A 9,842-nucleotide genomic window follows, 5' to 3' on the forward strand; every position below is an offset into this window, starting at 1 on the left:
CGGGATGTTGGAGGCTGTGAGTGCAACCTGTGCTGCTGAAGGATCACCCTGCTGAGCTGGGGCGGGAGCCTGAGTCAACACCAGCACAGCCAGTTCTGCCAGACTGGACCATATTGGGGCAGGTAAGGCTGGGCAGGGCACTGCTCACCTCCTCCCCACAGCCCCGTCCTGCTCTGCCCCACCTGCCCATGTGGGACAGCTGCTGAGCTCCTTGTCCACCTCTCTTTCAGGTGGAGGATGTCACGGGCCATGCAGTGCCAGGGCTGCCTGTCCTGGGGCAGCTGGACACAGCTGTCTCGATCCCTGGCAGGAGAGTGTGTATGGATGTGCTGCTGCAGGGCCAGGTGAGCTGGCACTGTGGGACTGTGACCTTGCCCCTGTCCTAGCTGCCCCTGGTGGACATCCCCTCCCAGGGGAGCCTGTGCTGGATCACCCCAGCAAGGTGTGAAGCCAGTGGGTTGGGAGAGCTGGAAATATCCATCCCTGACTGTGTGTGCTCTTCTTCCTCCCCCAGGTGCTGCAGGTAGCTGCTTCCTCAGGAAGATCCTTTGCACAAACAGCATTTCCCTGCCCAGGTCAGTGCCACACAGCTGGGGCATGGCCCATTCTGCCCTGTGGCTGTTTGCCATGGGATCTGGGTGGCCGTGGTGGGACCTGGGCAGTTGTGGTTGGACCTGGGTGGCTGTGGTGGCTGCCTTGGGACCAGTGGGGCTCTGGGTAGAGACACTGCTTTGCTTCCACCTAGAAAAGCAGCCAGACCCAGCTCCCTGCCTGCCTTGAGTTCATCCCAGCTCCTCTGCCTCGCCACAGGTTTGCTGGGGATGCACAGCTCGTGGTTTGCCCCCATGCCTGCCGTCCCCAGCTGTGCCCTTGCTCCAGCCCTGCACTCTGCCTTGCTGTGGGGATAGGAAGGGGTGAGCTGGCTTCACTCAGCACTTCCCACAGCACTTGCTTGTGATCTGCCCCAGGCAGGGCTTGGAGCTGCTTCCCCCTGCCCTTACTGAGACACTCTCCTCTCCTCTTGCAGGGGCTACGTCCAGAACCAGGGAGGGTCCGGCGAGCACTCTGTCCAGCCCAGCTCCTCTCGCCGTGCTCTGGCCCAGCTGAGGAATGTGGACTCTTCTGGTAAGCTTCCTGCACTGGATGGAGGGTCCTGCACAGCAGGGTGGGGGTAGCTGCTCTCCTGGACAGTGTGAGGATTCACAGGAACTGGGAGCTGTCCCCTCTCTGCAGCCACCTCGCTGCAGTGGCTTGAGGCTGGCAACTTCCCCAGTGCCCTGCTAGGGAGAAACCCTAGTCCTGTTAAGCACCTTCCTCCTCCCAGGTGCTATTAAGAAACACCAGAAGAGCCTGTCTGCATGGTTCAGCCACCAGCCCAATGAGGAGAGGCAGTTCGGCCCTTCCTTCTCGCTGGATGCCGTCCACGTGGACCCAGTGATCCGTGAGAGCTCCCTGGAGGAGATTCTGAAGCCTTCACCAGAGCTCACCATCCAGAACCAGCTCCAGCAGTCCTGCAGACAGGTCATCAGCCTCCACAACCTCTTTGACGCGGATGCCTGTGGGCGGCAGGTGCAGAACGTGGTGCTGTACGGCACCGTGGGCACGGGGAAGAGCACCCTCATCAAGAAGATGGTGGTGGACTGGTGCCACGGTCGCCTGCCTCGCTTTGAGCTGGTCATCCCCTTCTCCTGTGAGGACCTGTCCCACAGCCATGCCCCCATCTCCCTGCGGCGCCTCATAACCAAGAAGTACCAGCACCTCCGGGACGTGGTGCCGCTGCTGGGAACTTCCAACCTCAAGGTGCTCTTCATCCTCAATGGTTTGGAGCGTCTCAACTTGGACTTCCGCCTGGCTGGCACAGAGCTGTGCTGTGACCCCAATGAACCTGTGCCTCCCTCCACCATCGTGGTCAACCTGATTCGAAAATACCTCCTGCCTGAGGTCAGTGTGTCCCTCCAGCTGCTGGAGGAAGGTTGGGGGCGAGTCCTGAGGCAACACACAAAGAGCTGTTGTGATAATTACCTGTAGTCCAGCTTGGCTGGGGTGAACAGGCAGCCCCTGTGCCTGGAGGGACTTGCCAAGGTGGGTTCATGTCACTGGTACTGGGTGATCTCTGTGGGAGCTTTGGTGAGGCCTGGTAGGATAATGAGGACAGTCTGATGGGCTGCTGTCCTCCAGACAGCAATATTGATCTCTTCCAGGCCTTCCCTGGGAAGGAATATATGTCTAGCAGGGGATGGGGAAAGTCTTTCTGTCCCCTCTGCCTGGCTCAGATTTCATCCAGTACCCTTTGAGCAGCAGCTTGTTGAACCCCATGCCCTGGGTGGGGTGATCCTTGTGCATCTCTGTGTGGGTTACACACCTGGGACCCTGCTGAGCACCTCCAGCCTCACTCAGCCCTGTGGTTCCAGGCCAGCATCATCGTCACCACGCGCCCGTCGGCCGTGCGCCGCGTCCCCGGCAAGTACGTGGGTCGCTACGCCGAGATCTGCGGCTTCTCCGACACCAACCTGCAGAAGTTGTACTTCCAGATGCGCCTCAGCCAGCCTGGCTGCAGTGGAGAGGGCAGGAGGGATCGCAGCTCAGCCGAGCAGGAAAACCTGGTGGAGATGTTGTCGAGGAACCTGGAGCGCCACAACCAAATAACCACTGCCTGCTTCTTGCCCTCTTACTGCTGGCTGGTGTGCACCATGCTGCACTTCCTCTACTTCACCAGGGCAGTGCCTCCCAGCCAGACCCTCACCGGTATCTACACCAGCTTCCTGAGGCTCAACTTCAGCGGGGAGGTGCTGGACAGCACTGACCCTTCCAACATCTCCATGATGAAGTACGTGGCCAAGACGGTGGGCAAGCTGGCCTACGAAGGGGTGATGTCCCGCAAGACCTGCTTCTCAGAGGAAGACCTGCAGCAGTGCTTTGAGGTGGAGATGAAGACCGAAAGCGAGCTCAACCTCCTGGAGGTCTTCCGTAGCGACGTCTTCCGCTTCTTCCTCAGTCCGTGTGTGCAGCCAGGCAAAGAGCACACCTTTGTCTTCACCATCCCTGCCATGCAGGAGTACCTGGCGGCCCTGTACGTGGTGCTGGGTGAGAAGAAGACCTTGGCACAGAGAGTGGGTAAGGAGCTGTCAGAGATCTTTGGGAAAGTGAGTGAAGATGTGGCTGTGGTTGTCAATATTGTCTCCAAGGTGCTGCCCTGGCGCTTCCTGCCAGTGCTCTTCAACCTCCTCAAGATCTTCCCTCGCTACTTCTCCCGGCTGAGCGGCAAGGACAAGGATGCTATTGCCCACACCATGGCAGAGGAGCTCTTCAAAGAGGAGGACTACTACAACGATGATGTCTTGGACCAGATCAACTCCAGCATCCTCGGCGTGGAGGGCCCCATGCCCCACCCTGATGAGACCCCTGATGATGAGGTCTTTGAGCTCTTCCCCATCTTCATGGGTGGGATCCTGTCCCGCCGTAACCGCGCCATCCTGGAGCAGCTGGGCTGCTCTATCAAGAACCTGGCGGCCTTTGAGATCGCCAAGGCCATGAAGAAGACAGTCATCAGGAAGAGCAGGAAGGGCCTGCCCCCCTCGGAGCTGATGGACTACCTCTTCTTCCTGCACGAGTTCCAGAACGAGCGCTTCACGGCCGAGGCCATCCGCTCCCTCCGCACCGTCAACCTCTCCTCCGTCAAGATGACCCCCCTCAAGTGCTCTGTCCTGGCATCTGTCATGAGCACCACGTCTCACGAGGTGGAGGAGCTGAACCTGACCTCCTGCCACCTTGATGCCACCAGCTTGAGGACCCTCTTCCCTGTCCTGCTGCGATGCAAATCTCTTCAGTGAGTACCACCTTCTCCTGCCCTCAAAAACTGGGGCTCTCCCTCACCTCTTGCCCATCACAGGGATGCACTGGGAGCACAGGCATGGAGAAGGGAGGGAAGGGCATGTCTGCCCTTGTTTATTCTCAGCACAGACCTGAGGAACTACAGCTTCCAACATGCAGCGCTCCTGGAGCAGCATTTCTAGGGCACTGCATGCCGGGATTTGCAGTCCCGGCACACCCTCCCAGAGGAATATTTGGGCAGCTCCCTGCAGCTGGCACAGCCTGGGCTGCCAGCTGCCCTGGCAGACCTGTCTTTGAGCTCCCTGGAGCCACCCAGCATCCCTGTATAACAGGCTCTGGGAGGAGCTGGTCATCCCAAAGGTGCGATGTGTGTGAGCTGGGGCAGGTGGGCTCTGTTCCAGAACATTGGTGGAGCTGCAGGTCTTGCTGTCGCCCAGGTGGTGGCGAGAAGTGCTCAGCAGCGTTGGGACCGGGCTGTGCAGCTGGGCTGTGCCGCACTTCCTGCCTCCAGATGCTCAGGAGGGCTTGGCGGAGTCCTGATCCCTCCTCAGACCTCCACCCATCCCTTGCAGACCCCGCAGCCCCTTCCCCTACCCTGCTGCTGCTGGCACGGGCTCCGCTGGCTGATGCTCCTGTGCGGAATCAGTGTGTTCCCTCTGGGAGAGGAAACCTTGGCGTGACCTGGTTTGGGGAGCCTGGCTAGGATGGTGATGGGGAGGCGCAGGGAGGATGGAGTGAGCAGGGTTGCCAGCCTCACAGGGAGCAGCCGTTTTGGCCCTGCCATCCCTGTGCCTTGCTCTGTGCTGTCAGTTTGCAGCTCAACAGCCTGAGCTCCGACGCCTGCCAGGAGATCCGTGACCTGCTCTTGCATGACAAGTGTGTGGTGAGCAACCTGCGGTGAGTACTGCCCCTGCCCCTGCATGGCACTGCTGCCCTGGGCACCCTGCCCAGCCTGGGCATTCCCTGTGTCCACAGGCTGGGGAATAACCCCCTGGGTGAGGAGGGGGCTCAGTTCCTGGCCGAGGCGCTGGCAGGGAACCGCTCGCTGACGTCTCTGTCCCTGCTGCACACCGCGCTGGGCGACCGCGGCGCCGAGCTCATCGCTCAGCACCTGCCTCAGAACCAGCACCTCCAGGAGCTCAACCTGGGCTACAACGCCCTGACAGACACAGCAGCTCTGCGTGTGGTGGAGGTGGCCAAAAAGCACGAGAAGCTGGACAAAGTGCAGTGAGTTCACTCTGACACACCCCTTCCCTCTTGCTGGTGCTTCCTCCTCCTCTGTGTCCCTGTGCTGTCTGCCTCTGTGTCCCTCTCCTCTCTGCCTCTGTGTCCCTCTCCTGTCTGCCTCTGTGTCCTTCCCCTCACCGTGTCTCCTGCTCCTTTTCCAGCCTGTACCTCAACGACATCAGTGAGGATGGCAAACGTGCTCTCCACAGCCTGCGCATGGACCGGGACGGTGTCCGGGCTCTGGTTTTCCTTACAGCAGGCACCGACGTCTCCGATTACTGGTCCCACATCCTGAACGTGGTGCAGAGGAATCTGCCCTTCTGGGACCGTGACAGGGTTCGGCAGCACCTCGCTCTCCTCCTGCAGGACCTGGAGAGCAGCCGCAGACAGACTGCAAATCCCTGGAGGAAAGCCAAGTTCCTGCGAGTCGAGAGTGAGGTCAAGAAGATGCTGGCGAAGCAGCAGGAAGGGACCCTCTAAGCTGCTGCCCATCCATCAGCCAGGGAGGGAGCAGAGGAGTGTGCCCCAGCAGCACATCCCCTGCCCCTTTGTCCCCATGGAGATGCTGAGTGGATGGGTGCTGTCGAAGGTGCCGGGTACGTGGGGCTCAGCCCTCGGCTGCAGGCAAGGCTCAAGTGTGGGAATGGTACAGAGACCAGGCCAGGAGCGAATGGGACTTGTCCTTCTGGGCCTGTGCTGACCCAGTCCCTGCACCCCAACCACAGCAGTGGCAGAGGGCAGGACTTAGGCTTGTTTGTGAATCCTTTAGTAGCATTAAAGTGTCCCACTTTGTTTCCACTCAAGCACACTAGTGCCAAGATTCAATCTCCTCTTCGGGCCCTTCCCGGGGAGGAACGTGGAGCCACTGGCACATCCATCCCTCCAGCAGCTGGAGGGCTCTGCCCCTTCTCCATCCCATGCCAAACCAGTTGGTCTTCCCCCCATGTGTCCCTCTGGAAGGCTGGGACACCAGGATCTGGGTGCCCCAGGGTGCTGGTCCCTGCTCCCAGCTCAGGCTGGCAGTGCCCTGGGGCTGGGAGGGCAGGGGAGACACCAGGGCTGTTTAACCATTAAACCTGGGGCGTCTTGGGAGAGGCGTGGACCTGTCTCCCTGCCACTTCACCCTGTACCTTGCTCCCTCTCGCATTCCCTGCAGCCATGAAGCAAACAAAAGGTATGTGCCGGGGCAATGGGGCTGCATCCTGCCGAGACCCTTCCCCACAGGACCCTCTCCAGGCCCTGCTTCCACATGGAGCAAGACAATGTCAGAGCCCAGGCAGGCCGTGGAAAGGAGCTAGAGGCACGCAGGAGAATGCAGATGGATGTTGTGGGGATGCTGGGGAGGAATCCCCTCTCCTTGGGTTTGGGTTTCCCTGCACTGGGAGAGGTGGGGAGGGGTTTTATAGGGAGGTGTGCCAGGGGAGGCTCTGTCTCTATGTCCTGGCTCCAACCAGCTCTCGGGAGTCTTGGTCACCCTTCTCATCCCTCACTCAAGAGCCCTGTAAACCCTCAGGACAAAGCTCCAGCTGCATGCCACCACAACCTGGCACTGCTTTGCCCCCAGTGTCATAGGACCTCCCTGGGCTGGGCAGTGAGTGCCCCTTGGACCTGAGCAGCAGGTGTCCTGCTGCCTGGGAATGTAAGAGAACTGCTGGTGGGACCAAGGGACCAAGTTGTACCAGGGGACAGAGGGGCTTGGGGGGCTGTGTGGGCTTGGGGAACCCCCTCCCCTGGCATGGCATGCTCAGTCTGTGAATGGACAAGCCCTGAGTGCTCGACAGCATGGGGTCTGCTCCCAGCCCACCACCTCCTGCGCTGACCTCTGCTCTCCCTCTGCAGGGCTCGAGGGGGACAAGACATCCATCATGTAAGTTCTGAGCTCCCCTTCTCCGGGGCTTCTCTGGGGCTCGTGGTCCCACAACTGGGCTCAGCTGAGGTGGGGTGGGTAACAGCTGAAATCCCAACTGCCTGTCCCAGGAGCTGTTAGCTCAGGAGAGATGTGGGTGATGATCTAAGAGGAGATTCCCTCCTGGCTTTCCCCCGGAAGAGGAGGCACAGGAGCTGTGGCCCCAGCTGGCTGTTTCTGGGAGGCACAGGCTCCCCAAGGCAGGGGAAGGTCATGCTGCTGCACTGATGTGGCCTCTCCTGCCCTTTGTCATTGCAGAAAATTTGAGTTTAACCCCAAAGATGGGATCGACAACCCTGCCCTGATCCTGGCTGAGGACACTGGTAAATGATACTCTCATCTCCCAGGGCATCCCCACGTCAGCATGAGCTTGTGTGTGGCACCTGGGCATTGCTGGGGTGCTGAGCTCTCCCATGCCAGGGAGCTGTGGGAGGTGAACCCACGGTGGGAGTGGGGAGAGCCCAGCCAGGATGGGGTAGAGAACTTGTGTTAGGCTCCCTGCAGGGCTCTGCTCATGGGCTGTACCCCCATACAGATGGTGAGGGTGAGGGGGAGCCTCGTTTCTACCTCCTGACCAAGGAGAGCACAGAGACCTTTGGCTTCTGCCTGCACGAGGAGCTGAGCTGCCAGGGGCACATCATCCGGCAGATCGAGCTGGGAGGGGTGGCCCAGCGCAGGGGGCTGCAGGATGGGGACCGTCTCCTCCAGGTCAATGGCCACTTTGTGGACCACATGGACCACCAGTTGGTAAGCTGGGAGCACCCTGGGACTCTGGGGGCTATGCTGCCCCTGGGGCATTGATCCCACCCCCCTGGAGGTGTGTCTGCCCAGGGCTCACAGCCTGGGTTCTTCCAGGTGGTGCAGAAGATCAAGGCCAGTGGGAATGAGGTCCTGCTAGCAGTGCTGGATGGTGACTCCTACGAAGCTGCCAAAGCTCTGGGCAGGGACCTGTCCCAGATGCTGCCAACTGACATCCGCCCACGCCTCTGCCATGTCACCAGGGACAAAAGTGGCTTTGGCTTCAGTGTGTCGTGTCCAGAAGGTAAAGCACCACAGACCCCCTGAAGTAGCATCCAGACTTCCCCTTCTTTTTCCCTGTGAGGGGGATCAGGCACTGGAATATTGCCCAGGGAGGTGGTGGAGTCACCACCTCTGAAAATGTTTGACGTGTCTAGATCTGGCGCTGGAGGATATGGTTTAGGGGTTAGAGCAGTGACAGGTTCATGGTTGGATGTGATGATCTTAGAGGTCTCTTCTAACCCTGATGATTCCGTGATACTGTAATTCTCCTCCCTGCAGGCACAAAGGGCACCTTCCAGCTGTCAGTGAGGCAGGACGGAGCAGCAGACAGAGCAGGAGTGCCACCAGGCTCTTGGCTCCTGGAGCTGAACGGGGCCAGCGTGAAGAACTACTCCCATACACAGCTCACCAAGAAGGTGCTGCTCCTGGCATGGCTGGGTGAGGGACTGGGGCTGACAGCATCACTGAGCACCCTCTGTTCCCCATCCAGCTTAAGCAGAGTGGCAACAAGGTGACTCTGCTGGTGGCAACCAGTGCTGTGGAGGAGTTTTATCGCCTGCGGGGCCTGCGGGTCACAGCTGCCTTGGCAGACACCTCCCGACTGCCCTTCAAGGTCCGTGAGCTGCACATGGTGAAGGGTCCAGCTGGCTACGGCTTTCTGCTCAAGGAGGATGACTGCAGATCTGGGGGAATAGGTGAGGGGGATGAAAAGGGCAGTCTGAACCTGAGCAAGGTGTGCCCCAGGGTTGGGAATAGCTGCCAGCCCTGTGCCCGCAGCGGGACCGTGTCCCCTCCTGCACGGGGGGCTCACGAGCATCTCCCCACCATGGCAGGCCAGTTCCTGTGGGAGGTGGATGTGGGGCTGCCAGCTGAGCAGGCAGGGATGAAGGAAGGGGACCGTGTCCTGGCTGTGAATGGTGAGAGCATCGAGGGGCTGGACCACGACCAGACGGTGCACAGGATCCGTGCCCGTGAGGACCAGGTGACGCTGCTGGTCATTGACCCTGCTGCTGATGAGTTCTACCACTCGGTAGGTTTTGGGGACCCAACGTGGCTGGGAAACCCTGGGGTGCTGTGAGATGGGTGTCTTGCCCCCAGGCTTGGTTGGCCATGCAGCACCAGCTATATGTCCATCCCTCTTCTGCTCTTTCAGATCGGGCTCTCCCCTCTGCTGTTCTTGGAGGACACTGACCCTGCCTCAGGCTCCTCCACACCCTCCCAGCCCTCTCCCAGTGGCTCCCCTGGACCCTGTCACGTTGAGGTAGAACCAAAGGGACCTGTCTCCTGGCTGGTGGCTGCTGCCAACAGTATAGAGCTCATACAGGTAAATCCTCTTTTGCAAGGTGCTCAGGGCAGTGCTGCGTCCTGCCACCCTCCTGCTCTGCCTGTCCTAATATCCACCTGGCTCCTGTGGGGCTGTGGCCACAGAAACCAGGCAGAAAGACCCCTCCAAAATGCCCATGGGGTGAGGGTGGAGTGGTGGGGTGGGTGGATGTGTGTCACCATGCTATTCCCACAGAACTCACGCCAGGAGGAGCAGAGGAGGCTGCGTCAGGCGTTCTGATGGCTCCAGAGCCTCTGGACAGGCTCTCCCACACAGCACCTTGACTCAAGCCACCATGTCCAGCCCATCAGTGCCCCCAGACCACAGCACTGCTCAGCATGGCCGTTGCACACTCTGCTCTGTGGCTCCACACCTGTGATGGGCTCACAGCACTGCACCTTCCCAGACTCATCCCTGCTGACCGAGGCTGGCTCCAAGCTTTATCAGCCGTGGTGGCAGCAACTTGTAGCCTGAAGACAGACCTGTCTTTGCCTGCACAACTGCCTCCAGGGATTTCTCAGGAGATTTCTTCAG

General features: G+C 60.0%; 2 protein-coding genes across 2 annotated transcripts; both read left to right on the plus strand.

Moving 5' to 3' along the window:
- The first annotated feature begins 237 nt into the window (after positions 1 to 237).
- NLRX1 (NLR family member X1) lies at positions 238 to 5,545 on the plus strand. The gene is made up of 8 exons (XM_009071951.1): positions 238 to 338; positions 507 to 575; positions 1,028 to 1,125; positions 1,325 to 1,941; positions 2,412 to 3,826; positions 4,642 to 4,728; positions 4,807 to 5,058; positions 5,220 to 5,545. The coding sequence occupies exons 1-8, from the start codon at positions 238 to 240 to the stop codon at positions 5,536 to 5,538; spliced, it is 2,958 nt and encodes a 985-aa protein (XP_009070199.1). The 3' UTR covers positions 5,539 to 5,545.
- A 69-nt stretch (positions 5,546 to 5,614) lies between these two features.
- Positions 5,615 to 9,308, plus strand: PDZD3 (PDZ domain containing 3; the record flags this gene model as incomplete). Its single annotated transcript, XM_009071952.1, has 9 exons — positions 5,615 to 5,654; positions 6,898 to 6,925; positions 7,223 to 7,287; positions 7,500 to 7,711; positions 7,820 to 8,006; positions 8,264 to 8,400; positions 8,475 to 8,679; positions 8,818 to 9,014; positions 9,138 to 9,308. Coding segments are annotated over exons 1-9 (1,242 nt in total), but the record flags the coding sequence as incomplete, so codon positions are not given.
- Between the last annotated feature and the right edge of the window lie 534 nt (positions 9,309 to 9,842).

This window comes from Acanthisitta chloris, unplaced genomic scaffold, assembly GCF_000695815.1.
Source record: "Acanthisitta chloris isolate BGI_N310 unplaced genomic scaffold, ASM69581v1 scaffold34883, whole genome shotgun sequence".
In the NCBI taxonomy this organism is placed as follows: domain Eukaryota; kingdom Metazoa; phylum Chordata; class Aves; order Passeriformes; family Acanthisittidae; genus Acanthisitta; species Acanthisitta chloris.

Bases quoted from the DNA above. Each gene is read 5' to 3' on its own strand.
- NLRX1 (XM_009071951.1), top strand. From the start codon at position 238: ATGTCACGGGCCATGCAGTGCCAGGGCTGCCTGTCCTGGGGCAGCTGG. The intron at 339-506 runs GGCCAGGTGAGC...TGCTCTTCTTCC, and splicing joins GTATGGATGTGCTGCTGCAG to TCCCCCAGGTGCTGCAGGTA. The intron at 5,059-5,219 runs GTGAGTTCACTC...CTCCTTTTCCAG, and splicing joins GAGAAGCTGGACAAAGTGCA to CCTGTACCTCAACGACATCA.